This window comes from Herpailurus yagouaroundi, unplaced genomic scaffold (genome assembly GCF_014898765.1).
Source record: "Herpailurus yagouaroundi ecotype Mexico unplaced genomic scaffold, PumYag 184, whole genome shotgun sequence".
Taxonomy (NCBI): Eukaryota; Metazoa; Chordata; class Mammalia; order Carnivora; family Felidae; genus Herpailurus; species Herpailurus yagouaroundi.
In genome coordinates this window covers 26060952-26088564 of record NW_024412415.1, presented here as the reverse complement: position 1 = coordinate 26088564, position 27613 = coordinate 26060952, and the positions used below count along the sequence as shown (strand labels likewise).

The following is a 27613-nucleotide window of genomic DNA, read 5'->3' as shown; positions in this document are numbered from 1 at the left end:
TCACAGGAAAATGTAATGTAGGTCAGCGGGGAGAGCCGTGTGGTGTCGCGTGCAAGCTCATTCACCACCCAGAGAAATAGGAGTCAGGGGTGTTCAGTGTGGAAGGCTTGAAGCCCATGGTGTAGGACACCATAAGATAACCACGATGTGAACCCAGTCAGTCTCCGACAAGGCCCCGTGTCGATGTCTCTCGTACAGTTTTCCGTGGATTAGCGCCCATCTGACCTAGATTATGCACTTGAAGTGCCAGCCACTTTAGTTCTACCTCGTCGTTCTCTCCCGTGCATTCTTAGCCACCTTTTTTCAAGCTTTTATCGTTTCCATTTTGTGTATTTGATTTTATGAGAAGGCTTCATGCTTCTCTAAGGGATTTAAGCAGAACCAGTCAACTTCTGTGGCCAGGAGGGACGGGGAGAAAGGAGACGACAGAAGACTTGGCTGGAGACAGCTCTGGCGGTTGTTGTTATTTTTCACCCTCTCCGGCTCCTCTGCCCCACCCTCTAAGGAGGATGCCTGAAGCGACTTCGGGGCGCCACCCAGGCAGTGTGACAACAGGGTCTGTGGGCTGTGTTTGCTTCTAGGATGGGTGTGATGAAAGCATGGTGGCAACACCCTTCTTTCCTCGTACCCACACGCTGATAGTGGCCCCTCCCACCACTCATCTCCAACCCGAAACCCTGAAAAAGCACCAGAAAGGAGCCAGCACGTAAGCACCTTGAAAGCAACCTTAGTTTGGTATTTCAGCCATTCGAGTTTGGAGTCCGGCATCTTTGTCACAGCCGTGTTGCCTAAAGTCAGAGGTAAAATTCCTTGAGGGTAAGGAAGCCTCTTAAAGCCATTTCGTTAGAATTGATGTGGTTTCTTTTAGAGCTTTTAATAAGTTAGCAAAATCAAGTTTATTTTAATGTCCCCTCCATAAAAAGTAAAACAAAATAGTCATATAAAAAATCTGGAGGGGCACCTGGGTGTCTCAGTCGGTTGAGCGTCTGACTTCGGCTCAGGTCATGATCTCGCGGTTCGTGGGTTCGAGCCCCGCATCAGACTTTCTGCTGCCAGTGCAGAGCCTGCTTCAGATCCTCTGTCTCCCTCACTCTACTCCTCCTCCAGCCTTTCTCTCTCTGTCTCTCAAAAATAAATAAACATTAAAAAAAGGTTTTTTTAATCTGGAAAAGATGCAAAAGCAGAAAGGAGGAAAAATACTAGATGCGATCACAGTTAAAATTTTGCTATATTTCCTCATAGACCTTCATCCTTTTTTTCCTTTCTTCTCTTCTTTCCTTTTACTTCTTTCTTTTTCTTTCTTTTTCATTCTTTCTCTCTCTCTCTCTTTCTTTCTTTTGCTCAAATCTTTCTGAGATCCTCGATAACCATGTTTCCAGGCTCAAATATGTGGTCTTTGGAAATAAACTGTTTTAATCTTTTTTTTTTAATTTTTTTTTTCAACGTTTTATTTATTTTTGGGACAGAGAGAGACAGAGCATGAACGGGGGAGGGGCAGAGAGAGAGGGAGACACAGAATCGGAAACAGGCTCCAGGCTCTGAGCCATCAGCCCAGAGCCCGACGCGGGGCTCGAACTCACGGACCGCGAGATCGTGACCTGGCTGAAGTCGGACGCTTAACCGACTGCGCCACCCAGGCGCCCCTAAACTGTTTTAATCTAAACACAAGGCTGTGTGAGGATGAAATTAAATGACCCCTTAGCATTCCTCCAACACCTTCTCCATTCACACTGGTCAGAGAGGATGTGTGATGTGAGCTGGCATCCTCTCCATGCCTGAAGCAAGTGGGAAAAAATGTTAGGATGGCATCAACCTAATTGCCCTTAAGCAGATTAAGCCTCCTAGTTCTCATGGTAAAACCTGCTAGTGACTGTCCTTATCTGCCCCCCTCCATAGCCACTGTTGATTAATTGCAAATTTGCATGCTTCGAGACAGAGAGGGGAACACTTGTGCCTCTCTGGTATTCTCTGTGCATTCAATGTTCATTGAGGAAAATGCAGCCAAGTGGGAATGTGGCCAGCAATGCAACTGGCTTTCAGATGCATGTTTCTGTAACACATCTTAGTGCTATATTTGTCAATGGACTTAGGGCCTCAGAGAACTTTCCAAGGTGAAAACCTAACATTGCTTCCATGGACATTGAGGGTAAAGCCCTTAACCCTGCGACTTAATGAGAACAAAATTAAGTGCTTCTTTAAGCAGCTTAGATTTATCTTGTCAATATAAGTGACGGGAGGTTTCTTTGTGTGCTTTAGAAAAGAGATTGTGTGTGTGTGTGTGTGTGTGTGTGTGTGTGTGTGTGTGTGTGTTAATCTAAAGCATCGTCTCTTTGCTTCATTATGTCACCATCCACACTGTTCCTTTATGATAGACAGGGTTCATCTATTCCCCTGCTCTAAACTTAATTACTTTGCAATTAATTCTTTGTTGAAAATAGCAAGGCTCCTAAACTCGGAACATCTCATTGTGAGAAAGGCTGTTTATGGATAGAGGTCAAGAGGACGAATTGGAATATTCCGCAGCACTGCCACAGATATTTTGAATGAAAATGGTAAGAGAGAAAAGGCCCATTCCAAACAAGGTTGTCACAGAAGGTGAGGGCTTCCTCCCAAACAAACTGAATTAAGAATTTTAAACATAGCACCATAGAAAAATCTCTTTCCACTAATCTTGATGAACTCACTTTTTTTTTAATGACCTACTATATGGCAACCACTTGCACATGTATTGTTTTAGTTAATCCTTATAAAAATATTCCAAGCCAGGTAATAGCTTGAGCTATCATTCCTTCCCTTGAGCTGTGAGAAGCTGCGCAGGAGACCACAGGCTGGATTGAGGGCGCACTGGGGAGCGACAGCCAACATAGCCTGGGTATGATGATGAAGTGAAGATGGCACTGAGTCTTGAAGGTTTAGTGGGAATTAGCCCAGGAAAGAAAAAAGGAATCTCATTCCTGGTAGAGGAAACAAGACCAAGTCTTTAAGAGGTCTTTAGGAACAAGAAGCACCTGGGGAGCTGTAAAGGCTGAGAAATCAGGTGCCTTTCTTCATTAAGTAACTTCCTTGATGCCTCAAATACAGCACTGTATTGGAAAGACACTTAGTGCAAGTGAAATACATTGAAAAAATTCCTGACTTTTTTGTTCTTGCTTTGCCTACTGGGCTGTTCTTTTCCCTACACTCAGTAGAGGATGACTAGATTATACTCCTTTCCCACATCCTTATGGAGTATGTTGAAAGTGTCCCTTGGATTTCTGTTCTCTGTGTGTGGAATGAAAGATTTCCCTTAAGCATCATCACCTTGGCTCTGCTTCCTCCAGTTTCTGCAAAGCCAAAAGGCCAACGAGCTCTGTGATTGGGGCTGTGGTCAGACAGGACTAAGATCAACCACCCCTGTCCCCTTCTCCTACAGTAGGCTTTACCTTCCCTTAAGGAAAATTGTGTGCTGTAATACATCTTTGCTGGCAATTGCCCTGGTGAAAGGGAGTAATGAGGAAGGGTTGTTATATTTTAGACGCTCTTGAGTAGAGTGGTAAATTGTTATTCAAAGCCCATATGGTGGCCTGTGTGCACACATTATTCTTCCCATGGTCTAGTTTTTTCATCAAATACGTGCTTCCCCTGCCCATCCACCTTCCCCCCAATCCCTGTTTCTTCTGATGAGCACCATTCCCACATGTGGGCAGGTCAGCCCTCTCTACAATGTGCTTCCTGTGTCTTTGACCTCCCCAGCTTTCCTCCTGGACAAAAAGCCAATCAGCTCATGGAGTAGCACAAGAGCAGCACGTCATGTCCTATGTGTATACTTTGTGTGAGGTCAGTGAATGGAGCCCTCTTAGCTTCTGGAATATAACTCTAATCTCAACAAATTTAGGTAAATAGCACACAGAGCTTTATTGATAAAATCAGCCTTATTTGGAAAACTATTGGTATTAAAACATTACCAGTAATTTTCATTGTGGGTAAATACTAAATATACTGAAGATAAAAGTGAAACTTTCTGTGATGCCAGTGATCTGTTATAGAAAGTGTTAAGCATTTTGCTTCTCTACATAATCCCCATTTTACATAGAAATCAGGAAATGTTCCCAGGTTTACTCAGTAAAAACAAATTTAAGAAACGGATGCTCCAAATCTTAATGTTGTCCTCATTTTCTAAAGAAGAAGCAGAGACTCAAATTCTGTACATAAAGTTTTGGGGCTAGAATTTGCTTCCAAGCCTTTTGATATTCCTGATCTTTTTTTTTTTTTCTTACATGACAGATACAGTGACATACCTCACTTGGGAAAAGAATAAAGAAAGACATGAGAGAGTTTGTCTATTGTTTGGACTCAAATCACAAGAAGTGGAATGAAATAATTTATCTATTAACTAAGCTAAAGAAAGATAGGGACACCTGGGAGGCTCAGTCAGTTGAGCATCCGACTCTTGATTTCAACTCAGGTCATGATCCCAGGGTTGTGGGATTGAGCCCTGCATTGGGCTCCTTGTTGAGCATGGAGCCTGCCTAAGATTCTCTCTTGCTCTCTAAAAGAAAAAAGAGGGGCGCCTGGGTGGCGCAGTCGGTTAAGCGTCCGACTTCAGCCAGGTCACGATCTCGCGGTCCGTGAGTTCGAGCCCCGCGTCAGGCTCTGGGCTGATGGCTCGGAGCCTGGAGCCTGTTTCCGATTCTGTGTCTCCCTCTCTCTCTGCCCCTCCCCCGTTCATGCTCTGTCTCTCTCTGTCCCAAAAATAAATAAAAAACGTTGAAAAAAAAAATTAAAAAAAAAAATAAATAAAAATAAAAGAAAAAAGAAAAATTAAAAAGAAAAAGAAAAAATTGATCTAGATAACTTTGAGTTTTTAAATTAAATATGAAGAATAAAATCATAAAAAGTTTTTAAAATTTTTTATTTGTGTATCGTTAACATAAAATGTTATATTCATTTCAGGTGTATAAGAGTGATTCATCGTCTCTATGCATTATGCTGTGCTCACCACAAGTATAGCTACCATCTGTCACCTTACGACACTATTACAATATCATTGACTGTATTCCCTATGCTGTGACTTTCAATCTCATAATTTATTCATTCCATAATTGGAAGCCTGTACCTCCCACTCCCCTTCACCCATTTTCCCCATACCCTCAGCACCTTTCCCTCTGGCAACCATCATTTCTCTTTCTGTATTTATAGGTCCGATTCTGGGTCTCATTCTGCTTTTTGTTTTATATTTTAGATATAAAATTGTTTTATATTTTAGATTGTTTTATATTTAAAAAAAATTTTTTTTTCAACGTTTATTTTATTTTTGGGACAGAGAGAGACAGAGCACGAACGGGGGAGGGGCAGAGAGAGAGGGAGACACAGAATCGGAAACAGGCTCCAGGCTCTGAGCCATCAGCCCAGAGCCTGACGCGGGGCTCGAACTCACGGACCGCGAGATCGTGACCTGGCTGAAGTCGGACGCTTAACCGACTGCGCCACCCAGGCGCCCCTGTTTTATATTTTAGATTCACTTGTTTTATATTTTAGATTCCACATGTAAGTGAAATCATGTGGTATCTGTCCTTCTCAGTCTGACTTATTTCACTTAGTATAGGTTTATCTGTGTTGTCACACATGTGAAGATCTCATCTCTTTTGTGGCTGTGTAATATCCCTCTCTGTGTGTATGTGTGTGTGTTTGTGTATGTACCATATCTTCTTTATCCATTCATCCATCAGTGGATATTCTAGTTACTTCTATACCTTGGCTATTGTAAATAATGCTGCAGTTAACATAAGGATGCCTATATCTTTTCATATTATTGTTTTTGTTTTCTTTGGGCAAATACCCAGTAGTGGAATTATAGGATCATATGGTATTTCTTTTTTTAATTTTTTGAGGAACCTCCATGCTCTTTTCCACAGTAGCTGTACCAATTTACATTCCCACCAACAGTGCATAAGAGTTCGTTTTTCTCCACATCCTCACCAACACTTGTTATTTCTTGCCTTTTTGATTTAAGGTGACATCTCATTATATTTTTGATTTGCCTTTCCCTGGTGATGAGTGTTGAGCATCTTTTCATTTATTCCTTGGCCATCTGTAGGTCTCTTTGGAAAAATGTCTATACAGGTCCTCTGCCCTCATAAAAATAATTTTTATAAATATAGGTGAATATGTTTTTGGAATAGACAAAGTCTTTATAGGTATATAAGCAAAGGCAGAAACCATTAGTGAAAGACCACTAGATTTGATCCCATCCCCTTAAATAAAATGAAGCATTTTTATTTTTGCACATATAAAAATAAACCTACACAAAATTTAGAAAGAAAACAGCAATATTTGATTAATTTTACAGAATTATTACAAATTGGTAGGTAAAAGACTAATATCACCTACAAAAATGGGCAGAGATATGAACAGGCAATTAGTAAAAGAGAAAATACGAAAGTCAGCAAACTTAAGGGCACCTGGGTGGCTCAGTCAATTGAGCAACTGAGTCTTGACTTCAGCTCAGCTCATGATCTCATGGTTCATTATTTCAAGTCCTGCACCAGGCTCTGCACTGACAGTGAGAAGCCTGCTTGGGATTTTCTCTCTACTGTCTCTGCCCACCCCCCTCTCAAAATAAATAAAGTAAAAAAAAAAAAAAAAGTCAGCAATCTTAGATAAGACAATCTCATAAGTAAACAAAGACATGTAAATTAAAAGAAGATACCTTTGAGTCAACTAAGTATCAAGTCTTATTTTCCAGGATAATGTTCATATTGGTGAGAGTATACATTAGTGCAGGAATTAGAGATTGACAAATACTTTCTACAGGACACTTTTAATGATATATATTAAATTCTTTTTAAAAGTTAAACTTTTTAGGTGCCTGAGTGGCTCAGTTGGTTAAGTGTACAACTCTTGATCTCAGCTCAGGTCATGATCTCAGGATTCATGGGATCAAGCCCTGCATCAGTCTCTGCACTGATAGCACGGAACCTTCTTGGGACTCTCTCTTCCTCTTTCTATGCCCCTCCCCAGCTCACCACAGCCTCACCAACACTTGTTATTTCTTGCACTCACTCTCTCTCTCTCTCTCTCACTCTGTCTCTAAAAATAAATAAACTTTAATAAAAGTTAAACTTTCAAGAATGTACTTTTAAAAAAAAATCATGAATGTCAGCAGAAATATACATAACCAGGATATTTATGGTAGAATTATTTTTTCAATACTTTATATTTGGGAGAGTGCAAGCAGGGAAGGGACAGAGAGAGGGGAACAGAGGATCCAAAGCCGGCTCCATGCTGACAGGCTGACTGCAGCCAGCCAGATGTGGGGTTCAAACTCATGAACAGCAAGATCATCACCTGAGCTGAAGTTGGATATTCAGCCAACTGAGCCACCCAGGTGCCTCTATAGTGTAATTATTTTTAATAACAAAAAGATGGAAATGATAAAAGGGCTACAATTATCAGTATGTGGTAGAGTTGATGGAAATTTTAACCGTCAAAAAATTTGCCTTGATGGTCTACACTAAATATGTATTACTTTCATTTTTTAAAAATGGTGATGTATCTTTCTTAAGAAAGATGGTGGAATGCTTTCACAGTGGCATATCAAATAACAGGCAGGCAGTGGGAGTGGTTGGCCCTGGGGGCAGGAATATTTTATAACTGACATTGCTTAGGATTGTCAGCCCCTGGGAATAATCAGAAACCAACCAGCTCTTTAAATCATTATGTGCACACTGGGCCACTGCTCCCCCAGCATTCTCCCCTCCTTAATAAATGACTGTGACTTCTGATGCTTCTGGAAAGAAAGAGGAAGGGGTGACACCTTAACTTGCTCATCTAGTACGTAAAAATCCCTCAAAATTGGTACTTATGCCAGTTTCTACAGTAAAATACATAATCACTTCGCGGCTATAAACACCACCAAAGCGTTTTTCCAGCTTACCTGGGTGATCCTACTTCAGGAGTGGGGTGGCATCATTTTCACTTTGTAGGCTTTTATATTCTGCATGTGTGTGAGATCCCACAGGAGCCTTGTTGGTCCTATCGCACAGGAGCTTCACAAGTGAGAGTCGCTATCTGACTGAGTGGCGTTCACTCCGTGCTTCTATCTCGGAGGAACCTAGAATGAGATACCATATAATATGAATGGATATCCCCCTAGGCACCCTATAAATTTATTATAAAGGACTGGATTTTGCAATAACAAAAAATAGCTTATGAAATTTGAGGAAAGTCTAAAAATGAGAAATTTATGTCTCTGCAGGGTCACAGTAGACCACAGATGCTACTAACAGGCCTGATTTCGTTAACATGAGATCAGGCCTTATTTTCTCCCGAGCAGGCAGAAGCATAGCAGTGTGTGGCTCTGAAGCTTCCCGTGTTTGGAGACAGAAAGCAGACTTTTCTGGAAAGAAGTAGCAAATGTGGACAGTTCTGTATGTTGAGGCACTAAGAACAGCTGGTTAAATGATAACTTTGTTTGCTTTTAACATCTACTTTGTAAAAGATCTTTAGAAAGATAAGATTTGGGTTTGGGGCCGTACTTGGAAGATGGGGGTGAGGGGAGCCTCATTTGGACAGTTGTGTGGGACGTAGAGAATCTAACTTGGGCTTGCGGTTTTTGAAAAAAAAAAATGTTGGGGTTTATGTAGCTCTTTAAATGTTTGTTTTTTCCAACTGGCTTGGCATTTAGTTATCTTTGAAGGAAGTCGTGAGCAGAGCTAAAATTTATGATACGGAAATTACTCAAAATCCTATGAGAAACAATCCATACCAACTGGAATTGCTTTTAGTTCAAGAGAGCTCAAAATTCTCTCCCTCTGTTTCATGTGCCAGAGTGATGGCAGAGGGTGTAAAGCCGCCTTCAGAAGTCAAGCCTTCCTTTTGCTCTGGTGAAAAACCCTTTAGAATCTCAAGAACCAGGCTCCCTATTTCAGTTGCCCACCCTAAATGCAGGTACTGTTTATCTATTATATCAGTTTAATGAGAGGACCATCTCACGCTCATTAAGTCGATTTGAAAAATGATCAGAAGAATCGAGACCGTGTCCTTGGAGGATATAAAGGCCTCCGAGGCTGTATCCATTTTAGGAAAACCAGGTCTTTTACCTTTGCTCTTGCTTCACCTCAGCATTTTCTTCCGCAGCAGAAATAATGCGTTTAGTCATTTTGGAGCAACGGTTTAATACATTAATGATCGCAGGTGCTGTTGCTAGGATTTCGGCTCTGCAAATGTTGTGTGGTGAGTGGGTCAAAGGCAGGAAGCGAGGGTCGTGTAAAGTGAGAAGTTTATGAAGCCGGCATGCCCTGCAGTGTAAGCAGGAGCCTCCCACCTAATTAAAATGGATGAGGAGTATGTGCTGCATAGACCGCCGAAGACATATGTGGCTGGGCGGTGGGCCGGGCGAAGAGGAGGGGGGCACGGAAGCCGCGTGAAACGGATAGGAAATCAGAGAAATGCCGGCCTCCTCTTCCGTAGCTTCTGGAATTAAGGAGCTGTTACATAATCCAAGCCAGCAGCTTGAAGGGATTTGGCTAATAGTTAACTTAATTTTTCTGGAATGTCCTTTTTTTTTTTTTTTTTTTCTTCTGTAAGTCGGCCTGCGTGGAGAGAAAATGGAACTCTCGTCAATGAATCAAATGGCAGGAGGGGCCAGCTGGGAGGAGCGGTTCCCCCCGGATCCTATACGCATTACTGCACTCCTTGGCTGTACTTCGAGAGCAGGTTAAATGAATTGTTCCCATTAGCAGACTGATAGGACAGCTCCTGTAGATGAAGGAGACTCTGTACTTCGAATGTCACGGTGCGGGGAAGGTAGCCCTCATGGCAAAGTTGGCAGTGCCACGCGTGGTGGTATGTTACCGTCGTCGTTAAAAGTCCGTAAAACGATGACTTACGGCAAGGCTCAGAGTTTCAGCGTAGTATATAATCAGAAGAAGACTTCTGTCAGCTTAGAAGCGATGTCGGAATCCTCTGCAGCTCCGCCGTCTCTCGGAGGCGTGGTGGTCGTGGAAGCCGTACCTGGTGCCAGACTTGCTGTCTGAGGCTGAGTCCGTCTGACGTTGATGGCCCTGACGCAGTCACGTTCGCTCTGATGAGTCACTTCTGCCTTCATTTGCTGCAATTAAAATCCTGAAAGTTTACCTGCTTCCCCTGCGTATCTAAAGCACTCTTCAGTAAGCGACACCGAGTATGACTACAGAGGGGAAAACATGAAGAATCGGGAGGATGTTGAGTTGGCTGAGAGGTTCCTGATGTCTGAGCTCAAAGCTATCCGACCTTGACCATATCGGCATCTGGGAGACGGCTTGTTTTATTCGTTCTGTTACCCTGGAAACTGAGGCACGAGTTTCACGTGTGCAAATACAGAGTAACAGAATCTGCTATCTTTTTGAATAGAACCTGTTATCATAGTCATATAGTAGTTGTAGGAACTCTCTGGAATATTTAAACTGTGTGTAAGGATCTTTCGAAATGCAAAAAAAAAAAAAAATTATCAAGGATGTCTGTAGGGGGAGAGAAAAGGATGTCTGTAGGGGAAAATATAAGCAGGAAGGGGGGAAGAGGTTCCTCTCGCATGCATTTCTTTGTGGACATAGGCTCCTGAAAAAAGTCAGCAGGGCCTCAAGTGACCAAGGATGAAAAGAGAAATGTGCCAAGAGTTTGACCGAATTAACATAAGTCTGCATGTTTTCACTGCCCGCCCCCCAAAACACTTTTTGCTGTTGAAGCTCATGGATGTGCTGAGCAATGTTTGTGCTTCCTGAGGAAGAAGTGATGACAGCTAGGAATGTGTGTGGGGCTGATGCAAAATGGATGGCCAGAATGGGATTTGGGCCCCTGGTTGAGGCTCTGACTGATACCCATACTGTAAGCTTTTCCCTTCCGCGCCATGAGTACAGGGACCATTGCTATCTTGTTGGCCGTCTCCATCACCTACCATAGCACTTGACAACAGGGAGCAAGTAGGGAACGAGCAGTCAGACAGCCAATCAGAGGCCAGTATAGATGGCAGGTCTTGAGTTTTCACCCTTGAGCAAATTCCACTTTGAGCTGAAAGATCATATTATTCATACGTTGTTCATTAGTGAGATGTTCAAATAGTTTCAAGCTTTCCTTCGGCTCTGGGACTACATTCGTGACAGCTTTGAAATTAAAGGTAACTAAAGCTACCTCAGCTGCATATGGGTTGGTTTCCAAAATCATAAAGGCATTGAGAGTGCTGTTTTTATGTTGTGTGGGTGAACGCCAGAGGGTGGAAGACAGGGCTGTGTGTGACAGAATTGATGCACATGCGTTTGGATAATGTACTGTCATAGGGAGTCCAGTCTCTCACCTGGTGGTTAGGAGTGTCCTTGACGCTTGGGTAAGGCTCCTCTAGTCTCTTGCTCACAAATACAGGACATGGAACAGAGGGGCACTCACACGACTGTAAACCATCTAAACACTGGTTTACCAGTCCAAAACTGCACAAAATGGAAAGGACAACCAGACTGTAAAGCGAGAAGAGCCTGTTGGTGAAAAAGTTAATGCTGGTAGAAGGGACGGGAGACTACAGGGAACTCACTGACCTGGGATACAGATGTTTGTCTGTGATGCTTTTTGCTGGATGCCTTTGGCTCTTGGTGTGGGCTCAGGAGGTGCACTTAAAGGCTTCAACCAGAGAAGGAAATAACTACAATGGCCACTGAAAAACATCACATGATTGAGCTTTTGGCCCCAGCTCTGTCATACAGGAGCCACTTGACATTGAGCATGCCCCTTCACCTTCCGATATTCAGTTTCCTCCCTGGAAAATGGTTCAGCAGTATCTTCTTGACCTCTTGCTTCACAGAGGGAGACGAGGACATCAGAAGGTGGGTGGAAAATCTGCATCAGCCGTACAACAATGAATATGTTGTTACAGTGGCAAACTACAAGTTGCCCTTGGGTAATCTCTTTTTTTTTTATTTTTTTAATGTTTTTATTATTTTTGAGAGAGAGAGAAAGAGAGAGACTGAACACAAGCAGGGGAGGGGGAGAGAGAGAGGGAGACACAGAATCTGAAGCAGGCTCGAGGCTCTCTGAGCCGTCAGCACAGAGCCCAACGCGGGGCTCGAACTCGTGAACCACGAGATTGTGACCTGAGCCAAAGTTGGAGGTTTAACCGACTGAGCCACCCAGGTGCCCCTGCCCTTTGGGTAATCTTCAAGGGAGTTTGAAAATGTGGGACAATAAATAAATTAATTAAATACAATAAAATAAAATAAAACAAACAACTAATGGGGAAATGCTACATCTTGTTTGAGGATCAGATTGCTATTCTGAATGATGAATTGAAATTACCTGTAAAGGGACTGAACTGTAAGTTAGCAACAACCATCTGCCTTAAAATAACCACTCAGAGAGTAGCCAGGATATCTTGGATTCTTGTTTGGAATCATTAACCAAGGGACCCCTGGTTTGTTTAGGTTTCTATGTAGAAGCAGTGGCCTGCTTTTAAGGGTGGCTGCTGTTATATGCCACTGATGGGACTTTCATCCAACCAACAAAAACATGGGCTGCTGAGAATGAACAGAACCAAGCACAAGATTGTCCAAGAGGGTAGCCTCATCAAAGTATAGTAAAAAGATGGTTGGGGTGCCTGGGTGGCTCGGTCGGTTAAGCGTCCGACTTTGGCTCAGGTCACGATCTCGCGGTCCGTGAGTTCGAGCCCCGCGTCAGGCTCTGGGCAGATGGCTCAGAGCCTGGAGCCTGCTCCGATTCTGTGTCTCCCTCTCTCTCTGCCCCTGCCCCGTTCATGCTCTCTCTCTGTCTCAAAAATAAATAAACATTAAAAAAATAAAAATAAAAAAAAGATGGATGTGAGCCACAGGAGGGGAAGGTGGAATTCAAAGTCAGGTCTTCTGATTTATTTTCTACCACATGCTCCCTTCACGTGGCCATAACAAATTCCACTACTTTGGCATCAACCAATGAGGTTAGGTTCCTAAAACATGTCATGGTTGACAAAACCACTATTGGCAAGATTAAGACCCCATTGAAAACAAGAACTTAAGGAGGAGGAATAAAAGGTATTAAATATTTCTTTGTGTAAGTAAAATCAAATGAATGGCTGAATAAATATGTATTCTGAAGGTATCTGCTCTCCACAGCATTCAAACCTGCTCTAGTGAGTAGCACTTTCTTCAGTGGTTGGGGAACTACGACTGCTACCTATTCACATGTGTGGGCAGAATCTCTCACACACTATATATGAGATAGACTCGGCCTCTTTTCAAAGTTTTCCAAGCCAGCAAAACCCTTCTATTATGAAAATTTCAAACATATACTCAAAGAGAGGCAACAGTGGAGTGAATTCCTGGATACCAAACGTACAAGATCGAATGCTTCTCAAGATTTTGTCACACGTGCTTCGGCTAGCCCCTTCCCCTTTGCTGAAGCGTTTTTTGGGTTTGTTTGGGTTTTTTTTTGAGAGAGTGAGAGAGAGGCACACACAGAGAGCAAGCTGGGAAGGGGCGGAGAGAAAGGGAGGCACAGAATCTGAAACAGGATCCAGGCTCTGAGCTCTCAGCACAGAACCTGACTCGGGGCTCGAACTCACAAACTACGAGATAATGACCTGAGCTGAAATCCGATGCTGAACCGACTGAGCCACCCAGGTGCCCTGAAGCATTTTAAAGCAGATCTCAGACATTGTATCATTTCATCCCTACATGTTTCATATTTCAGTCTGAAATTAAATGCCTGATACACTCACATTCTCCCCTGTGTTCTTTTCAAGGCCACTCAGAAAGGTGTTATGATTGCTATTTTGTTTTGTCTTCTGGACCTGCTATGTAGCATAAATTTGTTTTCCCTTTCTACACTACTTCCACAGGCATGATCTGGACCATGTGGTCCAGAGGAGTATGATCAAGAAATAATGCTGCATTACCCTGTTGAAAAAGAAAGACCCAGGGCACCTGGGTGGCTCAGTCGGTTAGGCGTCCGACTTCATCTCAGGTCATGATCTCGTGGTCCGTGGGTTCGAGCCCCACATCGGGCTCTGTGCTGACAGCTCAGAGCCTGGAGCCTATTTCAGATTCTGTGTCTCCCTCTTTCTCTGACCCTCCCCTGTTCATGCTCTCTCTCTCTGTGCCTCAAAAATGAATAAATGTTAAAAAGAAAATTTTTTTAAAAAGAAAAAGAAAGACCCTAAACTCACATATGAAATAATAATAATCATCATCATCATCATCATCCAAGGATTTCATCTAGGATACACAAATATAGAACAGAGCTATCTTTAAAAATAAAAATACCAATTTTATTTTTAAATCACCTTGAATAGAAGGGAGATTGCTAAACCCAAGTTAACCTCTGTATCTAAGGACCCTGCATCCTAAAATCGTTGTTTCTAAAACTGCTTTCTCAGCCTCAGAAATGGGAGAGTTAAACTATTCTGAATTGCCACGGAAGAAGTCGCACAAGCTCTTCTTGCTGTAGCATATGGTTAAGTGGGAACTTTTCTGTCGGTTCTTTATTATCCCAGAGCCAATATGAGATTAGCTTTACAAGTTGGGTTATAACCTTTACAGCTTCTGTGTCGGGGATCCGTTAACAAGATCATAAAGATCTTTCTAACAGATGAGGCCTACGTGCCCTGTGTTCAGCTGTGGTAATGGCCAAATTGATTTTATCACAAGTGTTTAAGAGCGCCATTTTACCTTTTCTATCGATTGCCTGACCTCTGCTTTGGGTCCTGGGGTTGGTATGTGTTCTCCCCCCCCCCCTTCTCTCTTTGTGTGTAGTTTGCTGGTTTCTCTCCACCCATGCAAAATTTTCCTTCCGTCCCCAGACCATTTCATCTAGCCTCTGCCTAACCATTTCTGTTCTCCTGTGTCCTCTATACATTTCCAGAGGACTAGGTTTTGAGGTCACAATCGATAGACTAGACACGTTGCTCTGGAGACCGTCCCCGGTCATTCATTTGACGGATGTTCTTGAGCTCCCACTATGTGCCAGGCACCATTGTCAGCATTCTAAAATACAGTGATAATCCGAGAACATGAAGTCCCTGACTTTTAAGGGTTGGCATTTTTGGAAAAACACACCATAGCTATTTAATAGAATGTCACAGGGAGAGAAATCCTGTCATGAAAAGTAAAGCAAAGTGGAGAATGGAGCAGGAACACCATTGTAAATAACGTGAGGGGAGGGGAGTGAGCCTTCTGCCTTAGAGATCTGAGTAGCTGTGAGGAAGGCCTGGGGAGATGTGGAGGAAAATTGAACCAGGCAAAGGGAATTCTAAACTGAAAGGACTCAAGCCCAGAGCAAGCTTAGATCTTTAGAGACAATCCTGCAAGGTCCATGTAGAAGATCAGGTGTGAGGGAAGGCAGAGAGAGGAGGACATGAGGTGGAGACCCAGGGAGGCTTGTGGAGGAGCTCATGAGCCACGGAAGGAAACTGAGCAGGGGCTGACACTATCTGATTAACAGTTCAAACAGTTCGCTTTGGCCTAAATGATGCTTTGAAATGATGCCAGTGAAACCTCCTTAGGTCTAGCTGAGATGTTCTGTACGATAACAGGGAGACTTAAACATACCAGGCCTTGGAGCTGACAGAGCTCAGTGCTGCTCTCCGCTCGGCCTCTAATTGGCTGGATGACTTGGAACCAGTCACCTAGTCCCTCTCGGGCCCAGTTTTCTGTCCTTTCCCAGGAAGAGATATAATTTCTTCTCTCTTCCAGATCTGACATTTGGTGATTAAGCTATAAACTAGAGTTATTTCTTAACCCTATGTATGCGTTAGGGTAAAGGCTAAAAACGGCTATAGCAGAGACCCAAGAACACAGTGGCTTCTGTGAAGTGGAAGTTTGCTTCTCTCTCCTGTGGTGTTTGAGCCGGTAGCAACTCCCAGGGAAGGAGACAGGCCTACAAGCTTACAGGGTCCTGTCTCCAAAGGTGCAGCCCTCATGGTTGGAGCTGGGACACAGGCTCATCCAAGTTCCAGTCCACGAGAAGAGAGACGATATCCCAGGCAAGCAATTTCCTTTTAAGTGACATGGAATTTACACATACCCCTTCCGCTCACATTCTTAGTGAGAACATAGTCTTATGGCTATACCCAGCCCCAAGGAATCCTGGGAATGTAGTCTCTAACTGGGCCACTGTGTGCCCACCAAAAAGGTGCCTGCTGTGGAAGAATGGGAGATACGGGGATATGGAGGGGAAGCAAGAGAATTGCCACACCATATTTTTGAAAGATCCCAAGGTATTGTCAAGATACCGTAAGCTCATAAAATTTCCTAAACCTTTGTATCAACTTCCTATGGCTGCTATAATGTGTCACAAATGAGTGGCTTAAAACAACAGAAATGTATTCTCTCACAGTTCTGGGAACTAAAAGTCCAAAATCAAGGTGTCAGCAGGGCCATGCTCCCTCAGAAGGCTCTAGAGAAGAAGTTCTAAAAGCCTGTCTCCTAACTTCTGGTAGTTGCTGGCCGTCCTTGGCTCCTTGGCCTACAGCTACATGACTCCAGTCTCTGCCTCTATCTTCACCAGACTTTCTCTTGTGTCTTCTGTGTCTCTCTGTCCACACCTCCCTCTCCTTTCTCTTATCGAGACAGCAGTCACTAGATTTAAGGCCTACCCTAATCCAGTAGGACATCATCTTGATTACATCAGTAAAGACCCGGTTTCCAAATAAAGTCACGTTCACAGGTACCCGGAGTTAGGACTTGAACATAACTTTTTGAGGGATATAACCCAAGCCATTACAACCTTCTTAAGACTAAAGGGAGGGAGGGAAAGAAAATATAGAAGAGAGGAGTTGTGCTAGTTGAAATCAAACAAATTATGACAGTATGTCAATTTCAAAAGAAGCCATAGTTTGGGGGTACCTGCGTGGCTCAGTTGGTTAAGATCCGGCTTTTGATCTCAGCTCAGGGCTTGATCTCAGGCTTCACAGATCAGGCTTCACATTAGGCTGAGTTCAGGCTTCACATTAGGCTCCAGGCTGGGTGTGGAACCTGCTAAAAGAAAAAAAAGAAGAAGAAGAAGAAGAAGAAGAAGGCACCTCAGTGCCACAACCCAAGGACACAGAGACCTTTTTCCCTTCCATTTTTTGTGGAAGCATTCCATTGCACTGCTAAGTTAGGTAATGGAATTCAAACACCCTTGACAGCTTTCAGCTTTATGCTGTCTATACCATTTGATGATCACAACAACCCCAATAAGAAAGTATCCTTACCTCTTAAATTTTTTTTAGCACTTGTTTTTGAGAGAGAGAGAGAGGACAAGAAGGAAAGGGGCAGAGAGAGAGGGAGACACAGAATCTCAAGCAGGATCCAGGCTCTGAGCTGTCAGCACTGAGCCCGATGTGGGGCTCGAACCCATGAATCATGATCTGAGCAGAAGTTGGACTCAACCAACTAAGCCACCCAGGTGCCTCTTCCTTATCTCTATCCTACAGAAACTGAAACTGAGACTCGGGCTAAGTAACTTGCCCAAAGGGAAATGACTCCATGATGTTCACTTAGTGCTAGTGATGAAGTCAGGCTTGCATCCTGGGTCTTCCTGTCTCCAGAACCCTGCTCTTTACATTTCATGGCAGTAACACCCAGAGAATTCTCAGGGGACACTGACAGAGGGCTCACTCTTGCCTTGAGGGGTTTGTGATCTGAGCCAAACCAGAATGAATGCTTAACCAACTGACCCACCCAGGCGCCCCTTAGACTTTTATTTATACAGTTTTATCATAGATAATTAGAAGTAATCTGACCTCAGTACAGCTGTGTTTGAGAGACAAGGAAAGCCTACGGTCCCCCCTACTTCTCCGCCATCTCAACTCCTCTGTGCCTTAAGGAGGGCACTTGCTGGGATGAGCACTGGGTATTATATGTAAGTGATGAATCACTTTCATTGGTTTCAGGGTTCTACTCCTGAAACCAATACTACACTGTATGTTAATTAACTTGAATTTAAACAATTTTTTTTTTAAAAAAAGAAAGAACATTTAGAAAGTAGAGACAAAGGAAAAAAAATGAAAAATCACCCACAATCCCTCCACTCAGAGATAACCACTCTCATTTATTTTGTGCGTATTTTTTAGTCATTTTTCTATGCAGTTTTGTTTGATTTTTTTCTTCTTTCCCCAGAAATGTAATCATGCTGTAGTTGGTTTGAGTTTTTTGTTTCTCTAAAGACAGCTACAACATCTTTCTATGCAATTAAGTTTTCATTAGTTTAATGATGACAGAGTATTTCATTACATAGATATACTATGGTTTATTTAACTCATCCTCTATACTGTTGACTTTTGGGTGGTTCCTCCCTAACCTTTCGCTGATAACACCAATGGTGCCACAAAAACGCTATGTACATCCATAATCACTTCCTAATGCCTACACTTCTGGTGGTCACATTACCAGATGGAAGAAGAAAAGATTTTTTTCCCCCTTCTTTAAGAGATGAGGAAACTAAGGTCAGAGAGATTAAGTATCTTGGCCAAATTCACATAGCTGTCAAGTGACTGAGCTAAGCCTGGAATCAAAGCTTCCTGACTCTAAATCTCATGTGGGAACACAGTTTATTAGTCTCATCTAATAATTATCTACTCGATAAATTCTGTACATTGGAAAATGTACAGGAAATACCTTGGTGACTACTTTCTTTTCTTGAATTATCACCCAGCAGCAGCCAATCCGGACAAACTGCTTAAAATCCTGTCTTCACGGGAGCAGCTACAAAACACATATTTAATTGGAGTTTTCATCTTTTTTCTTTCCAGATGATTAATGTGGACAATTTTAGGAATCCTTTACAGAGCCTTAGTAGCCTATCTGTACAAGCAATAATTGAAGCCACCTGTCCACTGAAAGTACATATCACTATTTATTTGGTATCCTGCTGGATCGTGTGACTTTTAGTGTTCATCCTGGTTCTGACAGTAGAGCTCAGCTCCTCACAATGTAGAACTGAAATCCCATTGTTTCCACTTCAGATTCCCTCTCCTTACTAGGTGATGGCAAGGTGATGGTGCCATGCTTGTGCCATCAGCAGCGGACTTTGGTTTTGGGGTGACAGCAGACTGGGTGCGATTTCTTCAGTCATTACTCACCTTGACCTGATATGCTGACTACGGTCTGTGCTCCACAGGATTTGCGGAGGTGGAGGTCGGATTTCGGTTGTCCACACAAGGGCATAACACGTGAACAGTGTCTATGGTGCCTGACTTGCTTTTGGGGCCGCAGCTCTATAACGTCCAAGTCACCCTCATCCAACCAGTTCTGGTAGCTTTGAGTTCGGGCGTTACACCTATCGCCACGTGTTTGACGGCATCTAGGCAAGTCCCCTACACGCACCTCAAGTCAGGACGTGTCCATATTAGTGGCAAAGATAAACAATTCACCAGATTTCAGAGGCACCTAAAGTAAAGCATTTCCTGGAAGAGCATGATAAGAGCTGTTGATTTTTACCTGAATTGAATTATTCACTTATGAAACTGCTCAATCCCAGAAGGCTAAGCTAGAAGTGTTTGATGCTTGTCAGCTCAGATCTCTGCTCAGAGCTCCAAGAGCAAATTGAAGTCAACGGAGTAATATTTAATGGGTAGCTCCGTTTTCAGTACGGACGCGATAAAAGGAAATCAATTTGAAAGAACAAGGATTCTTACTTTTCTTAACTATCCTTTAGTGCTAATCATGCATCTGGCACCAGCAGGCCACGAGAGGAGAAACTACCCTCCTTGGGTATGGACTTGTCGTAACGCATTACCTAGTAATCTCTAAGGGACAAGCTGGATGTTTCCCAACTAAGTTTAGTCTCACGTTTTCTTTCTAGGATAGTCTGATGGTGTCTCTATGTTGCTTTTGCTGAGGAACTGGGAATAAGGTTTTGTTCTTAGAATGGTCTTGTCATAGATAAAAGCAGGGTTTGAGAGAGGGTATAGCCCTTGCCTGCCTGCCCCTAATTAAAAGGTATTTCTGGGCACAAATATCAGGAAATATGACCCAGAGATGGAAGGCAATCACACACACACATTTTTTTTTCAAAAAACAGAAAAAAAAATTCCTCGTATCAATGCCCATATCCATTTTTCTCACTAAAATGGAAATTTTTTCATGTAGCATAAAGCACCTTGATTGGTAAAAGAGCTGAATTATTATCACTGAAACAGCTCAACCTAGGCTCAAATCAACACAAAAGAAATCTCACATTAAAGTATTATTTATCTTCGTAATTAGTATTTCTAAATGATTTTTAAAGGCTTTTTATGCAATTACAAAATACTTGATTGTCGTAACATTGCTAATGCTTTGATGCCTTCCGAGTGTTGTCCTTGGTCCCTGCAACCCTGGCACATAATTTATTTCTCTTTTGAGTGAACTCTAAGCATTAGTGTCCATTAAGAATTTTTGAAACAAAGTCCAGAGATTACTTGGAGCACTTTCAGTAATATGTACTGATTATCATTAATAGCTCTTTTGTCCTAGACAAGGACATTGTTTTGTAACACCACTTTGTTTGGTGAGGCCACACTTGGGCTGTGTTCCTGATCTGCCTCCTGCTTAGATCCTCTCCTTGGCTGTGTATGGAATAGAGCAAGCGCACAGGACAGCTCAGGATGGGGGGGCGGGGCGCAGGGGGCCAGCACAAACTGGGATGTTTTCTTTATGAAACAATTGTTAGCCATTCAAAAAAAAGAAAAGAAAAGAAAAAAGAAAAAGCAGCCTAAATGCTGGGGGCCATGTTTCTTAGCTACTGTTCATTCACTGCATATAAATGACTGTTTTAACTACGAGCTCCTTACAATGAGGAAGTCAAAAGGAAGTGCACGAGGGGAGCAAGCAGACCCAGCAGATTGCAACCTTTGCGCTATGCTTGTTGATAATATGGCAGGAGGGAGGTTAAATGCTCAACATTGTATTTTGAAAGTTCTGCCTGAACGTTCAAACACTCATTTGCCAGATTATGTCTTCTTAATGACCTTGCCCTAATGGATATGCCTGTGTCCACCCAAGGGATATCTCTCTGTCCAATGCAAAGTGCGATTAGAAACATCATGAGTAGGAAAGAGGCATTATGCTACATGCCCTGCGTGAATTAGTTTACTGAAGCCTGAGAATTTTTTCCAGCGCTGAGAATTTTGTCCCCATTTTATGGATAAGAAAACGGAGACTTAGAGAAGTTAGGTCATTTGCCTAAGACCTCACAGCTTGAATAACGGGCATCTTATTTAACTCATTCACCTTGTGAAGAGGGAGAATAAATCCTGTGAAAGCCCTCAGATTTGGAGTCCTCCTTTTCTGGAGATTAAACTAAGAGTTCATGTGTGGGTCTAGTGTAGACGCATGAGTTGGACAGTTAAAGATTTTGGGTTTTGATGGGGGTTTTTTGTTTTGTTTTAATTCTTTTTAAGTTTATTTATTCATTTAGAGAGAGGCAGAGACAGCACCAGTCGGGGACAGGCAGAGGGAGAGAGAGAATCCCAAGCAGGCTCCACACTGCCAGTACAGAGACCAACATGGGGCTCGATCCCACAAACTGTGAGATCATTACCTGAGCCGAAACCGAGAGTCAGATGCGCAACCGACTGAGCCACCCAGGTGCCCCTGAAGATTTTGTCAATTATCAAGTAGCACATCTCCTCCTTCCTCTCTCCCACACAAGCTCACTTGAAATATGGAAGCATTGACATATTTTAAAACAAAAAGAAAAAAAGAAAACTTGGCTGCATTTTATTTTCGGTAGTCTTTGTTGTGTTTGTTTTTGTTTTTGATTTTTTTAATGTTTATTTATTTTTGAGAGAGAGAAAGAGACAGTGTGAGCTGGTGAGGGGGAGAGAGAGAGGGAGACACAGAATCCAAAGCAGGCTTCAGTCTCCGAGCTGTCAGCACAGAGTCCGACACGGGGCTCGAACTCGCGAACCATGAGATCCTGACCTGAGCCAAAGTCCAACGCTTAACGGACTGAGCCACCCAGGCGCCCGGTTTTTGTTTTTTATGCTAACACAGAACTTATCCGTGTTGAAAATATCTGCATCTCATCAATTGTTATCCCATTATGCAAGAAAATAAGACACCCAGGCTGAATAATAGCAAAGTGGCAAAGGGACATCTCTGTAGTTAGGGACCTGTCTAGAATGCAGGGCCTCTGGAAATGTTAGTTTAATAATTGGCATGTCTGGGGAATAAGAAAGATGCCATTTCTTACCAAAAAAAAAAAAAAGTTAAAGTAAACTTGGTACCCAGACAATTGCCTAGAAACCAGGAGACAATAAGAGGTCCATCAAGGAAGTTAATTGGTCCAAGATTTGGCACTGATTGGAAATATCAGATTACATTCCTAAAGTGCTCTGCTCTGTGATAGCTATAACTCTGAAACTACTGATAACCGTGACAGTGATAAATTTGTGGTATTTTCATGACATTTGCTTTGCTTCACTTTGAAGCATGGTTGGCTAAATAGAGTCAGGCACTCTTGCTGTATTAGAAGCCCTACTTTGAGTAGAGTGTTTGTAGAGATTTTTCCTCTTAATTTTAAGGGTATTAATTGACAATTTAAAACTGATGTCATGTTGTTAAATTAAAAATTACTCTTAAAGCGTCACCTAGAAATGTTTCACTTCTCTTCTCTGTGTGTGTGTGTGTGTGTGTGTGTGTGTGTATATATATATATATATGATCTGGGTGAAATATAAGGAGTCTTGCAACTTTATCAAAAGGTACCATTTTTCTCTAGCCCAGATAATTTTAAAATATCACCCAAAAGAAGTGTAGCTTTTACTTATATAACCTTTTGTGGGTACTGCCTTCTTTCTTCTTTGGTTTTTAAAGGCAAAAAGAAAAAAGTTTCAGGGGGTTACCTTTGATTGTGAGCTACATTAGATTTTTGTACAGTGAGAAATAGATCTGGAAGCCTGTTGCTTAGAAAGAGGAGGCTTGGTTTGAGAGCTAGAAAGCAGGGCAAGGAGCCACGGATCGATGAACTAGACAGGAAATTAAGAAACCATGCAGTGCAACTATCTCATTCTACAGATGAGAAAACTAAGGCCCAGAGAGATGTTGAGTGACTCGCCCAAATCAACCAGTGAGTTCACTGTTGGCTCAGGGTAGTGACTCTCCCACAGCTCCGTGAAGTTGCAGTCTCTGTAGAGATCACTACTCTGCCCGGTGGCCTGTTTGCAGATCTCAGTGGAAGGATCTTGGTGTTCTTCCCAGTCACTTGGAAGCAAATCAAAACCTTCACAACAGCTGGACTCTGTGTGACACCCTTTGGTGGTGGCGATCAAAGTCCTCTGCCTGCACTAAACAGCAGCACACTTAGCACACTTGCCAATGAGCAAGTATCTTCCCTGGATTTCAGAGAGTGAAGAGTCCAGGGGATTTCAGGGTCTAGAATAGCACACACTTACTTTGAGGAACTCTCCTCCAACCAGTATGAATGTTCAAGTCAGAGCACTGGGTCTGAAAAAGAGTCCTAGGCCGTAAGTCAGTGTGAAACCCAGGGACATCAGGATAGCTAGGACATAGCTTTCAGTAGAACATTCTGATTCTGCTTTGTGAAAATAAGACCGTGTGTGCCCCACCCTTTTAACATTCTTATTATGCTTCCCAGTTTGGAAAGCTCTTTGACATCCTTATATCTTTTTTTTTTTTTTTTTTTTTTTTTGGTAATGTTTATTTATTTTGAGAGACAGAGCACAAGTCGGGGAGGGGCAAAGAGGGAGGGAGACACAATCCGAAGCAGGCTCCAGGCTCTGAGCTGTCAGCACAGAGCCCGACGCGGGGCTTGAACCCATGAACCATGAGATCATGACGTGAGCCGAAGTCGGACGCTCAACCGACTGAGCCACCCAGGCACCCTGACATTATTTCCTCTTAGTTTTCACAGCAACCTTTTGAATATTATTATGATTATAGACAGTTGTAAATTCAGCCCAGAGAAGTTAGGTCACTTGGCCAAGGTCTCTCAGCCAAGAAGCAGAAAGTGTATGGGCTATGAATGCAAGCTCAGGTCAGCAAGACTCCAAATCTAGTTATCTTAAGAGCTGCCTTTAAAAAGTCAATTCTTTTCTACTCCGGGGTAGAATTAGAGCTGTTTGCCTACTAAATACTCATGAAATTTATCTTTGGAAAACCAGTTCTCCAACAATTCATTATTCAGAGCTGCTACTCCCACTGCTGCTGGTTACGTTAGGTTTGGATCTGCTTAAGGACAAAAATGGGCAATGTATGACTGCTGTGATCTCATTAAGGAGGCACTTTCTGTCAAGAAAGGCAGGAATCTTGCAACCTCTGGGGAAATGAGAAGAAAAAGGCAAGACCCACCTCACCCCCACTGAAGGGTCGAAAACCAGGGTATATGGGCCTCTCTGTTTGAGGACCTCCTTCACCCAAGCCCTGGTGGGGCTTCCTGGTTGAGAAAAGACTAAAGGACAGGGACCCCATAGGTTTAAATCATTTACAGAGCTGACTGCTGAGTGGTATGGTCCTGGGTGTAAATCTTTTTTTGAATATTTACTCTTGAGAGGCACTGTCTGTACCAGGGTTTGTTTCTGGGTTTGTTTTTGTTTTTGTTTTTTTAGTTTTAACTTTTATTTATTTTATTTTTTATATATATAATTTATTGTCAAATTGGTTTCCATATAACACCAAGTGGTCATCCCAACAGGTGCCCTCCTCAATGCCCATCACCCACTCCCCCTCTCCCCCACCCCCTATCAACCAACCTTCAGTTCTCTTCAGATCATATAAATCTTTTGCCTTGTACCAGGGTTTTTAAATATGAGCCGTGGATACATTTCCAGAAGGATATTAACTTCCCACAGAAAGCTTTTTATTGTGCTACTTAAACTTCCCTGAGCCTCATTTGACCCATCTGTGAAATGAAGATATTTTATGGTTTTGGGGTTTTTTTTGTTTTTTTTTTTTACACTTCTGTGGAGTCAGTTGCTATGAAATGCTAGAGCTTCTATAGAGAAAGGAGCTGCACAAATTCGAGATGTTAGTGCGATCACCAATGTTATTTTTCAGGATAGGAGGAGGAGGGGAATGCCAGTAAACTTTCTCATCATTCCATTAAATTTATCTTTTGAGTGTTCACGTTGTTTTCATTTGTTTACTTTTTTTGGATAATAGAATTTTGTCTTCATAAAGGCTATTAAGTAAAAAAAAAAAAATTTAATGATATGTATAGTCCAGTCTTGTATTTAGCAGTAATGCACTTTTTATTAAAATTTTGCAGGGCGCCTAGGTGGCTCATTCAGTTAAGCGTCCAATTCTTAATTTCAGCTCAGGTCATGATCTCACAGTCGTGAGATTGAGCCCCAACTCAGCCTCTGAGCTGAGCATGGAGCCTGCTTAAGATTCTCCCTGTCTGTCTGTCTGTCTGTCTCTCTCTCTGCCCCCTCTCCCTCCTTCACGTGTATGCATTCAACGGTCTCTCTCTCTCTCTCAAAAAAGAAAAAGAAAAACATTGCTTTCACAAGAGGGGTATGTTTTTAAGCCTTTCCCCATGAAAATGTACTATTAATTTATTGTTATGTTCTTCACTGTAGGTAAGAGATATAATTTGTGTTTTATTTGTATGGATTAGCGTTGCCAGATAAAATACAAGATGCCCAGTGAAATTTGAATTTCAAATATACAATGAAGGAGAATCCAAAATGCAAATTGAACTGGCATCCTGTGTTTTATCTATTAAATCTGGCAACCTGTCTGTAGGTATATCCCCCCAGTTCATTATATTGGTAGCGCTCAGTGGCAGCTAATCAAACTGAGGGCCCGAGTCGCTACTGATGCTGGGGTCACGCTTTCTCCTGGAGACAGGTGTGAGTAGTTTTAGCTCTGTGCCACCGCGATCCCAAAGATCAGGCGGCTTTCCTGGAAAGATTTTCAGAATCTATTATCAACGTAATCTTCATGAAAATATTTGATGAGAGCACCGCATCACGCGGTATAATAAATTTAAGTAGAAAAGTCAAAGCAGTGGTATTTTCATCAGGGCTTTGGATGTCAGGAGAAAATAGTTCCACACTCAGCGAATATAGATAGGTCTGTTTGGGGCTGTGTTAAATCCAATTGTGCGGAGGTTCTGAATAATCAGGAGTGACAGCATAAGCACTTTCTCTTCAAAGTGATTTTACAGAAAGCATTATTTCCTAAGGAAAGTACACATATAGCCCTCATAATGCTGAAAGAGCACTAATGTATCAATTTATTGGTGCTGGTGTCATGAGCTGGAGTTGCAAATTGTATTCAGATGTTCAACTTCACTCGCAGTTGCTGTTGGGGGAAGCTCCCTTCCCATGATAAAGCTTATTTCAAAAAAAATTCTGGAACATTTTTGTAGTTCCCATGTGAGAGAGCCTTCAAGGCTCCTCACAGAAGGTTCTAACTTCACTTTGAGAAGCCAACTCAAACATGATGAAAAACAATGGTTTAGTTTTCCTCAATAAAAAGGGGGGGAAAAAAGAATTCGAGTTGGGCTATGTAATTTCAGCTTCCCTAAATAAGCCCTTTGGAAAGTTGTGGGGGGAGCAAGCGTGTGATTTTGGTCTTGGCACACAACTTTGGAACTAACTCTTTTTTTTTTTTTTTTTTTTTTTTACGTCTACCATGGATTTTCATAACGGATTTCTTCCCTGTACGATTTGTTCCATAGCTAAGTAATGGGTCTGATGTGGATGCCAAATGTTTCAACAACTTTTACTTTCCAGAGGAGGGTTAAATAGTTCTCTTAATAACTTGAAAGAAAAAAAAATGTCAAGGTTTACCACAGTTCTTAGTCACAGGCCAAACGTTTTCAAGAGTTGTATTACTTTGAGCTATTTAGTCTCAAGAATCTCCCCCAAGAAGAACAGAGTGTAAGGAGTTCAAAATGGAGTCCTTCCGAAACAGAGATGGCGCTGTTTGCACTGAAGCATGCGTTCGTGTTATCTTGATGTGGTCTTATGTGCTGAATCTTGCTTAGCCCCGTTCATCTGTCACCTGCTCTCCGTAAATCATCTTGGAAGCATCCAGGGTGCTGACTCATGAATCCCTCGTGTTTTCGTACCGTGTGTGTTCGTTTTGGTGCCGTTCACGGAGCAGCAGCAGTTATTCCCCTTCTGACTTTAATGAGTGTGGACAGATAGGTACATTTTGTGGAGGTTTTTTCCTTCGCCATAAGAAGTTATGCTTCATGTGAGCCGGCAGAGTCGTTTTCATTAAAAAGTAAACACAGAATCAATGGCCATAGCAAATTAATTGCTCTGGCGCTCAGCTCACTGTTGTCTGAGCAGGTTGGCATCACTCTCTCGTGCCTCACATCTTCCCCACTCTGCCTATAAACGCCGTCATCTCCCCTATTTAAAATGAAAACTGAGAGTCTTCTCTCACCCTGTTTAATTACTGTCCACGCTGCTGCTTTTTACCGCAGAAAATCAGTAGGCGATGCTGGCCGTGCCTGTCATCCACGGTTCTGTTGTTCTGGGGTAGGGTCCAGTGCCACTGGCGGCCAAGAATAAGACCGATCCTGCCTCTGCATCGCCGTCTCAACAAATGCGTTCCTGGGTACGCTGTGAATGATGTGCATCTCAAGAAGTACACACGGGACGCTTTCTTACCTTTGTCATTGTTTCTTCTCTTCTAGGTATCTCAGTAACGAAGAAGACGCATACATGTAAGTAATGCCT

At 42.5% G+C, this 27613-nt stretch overlaps 1 protein-coding gene across 1 annotated transcript in view; it reads left to right on the top strand.

Moving 5' to 3' along the window:
- The window catches only part of RORA (RAR related orphan receptor A), a 725852-nt gene that overhangs the window by 507858 nt on the left and 190381 nt on the right, over positions 1–27613 (top strand). Inside the window, exon 2 of the mRNA XM_040493366.1 lies at positions 27571–27600. Within this exon, the coding sequence (XP_040349300.1) occupies positions 27571–27600 (30 nt within the window). The remainder of the gene's footprint in view (positions 1–27570; positions 27601–27613) is intronic.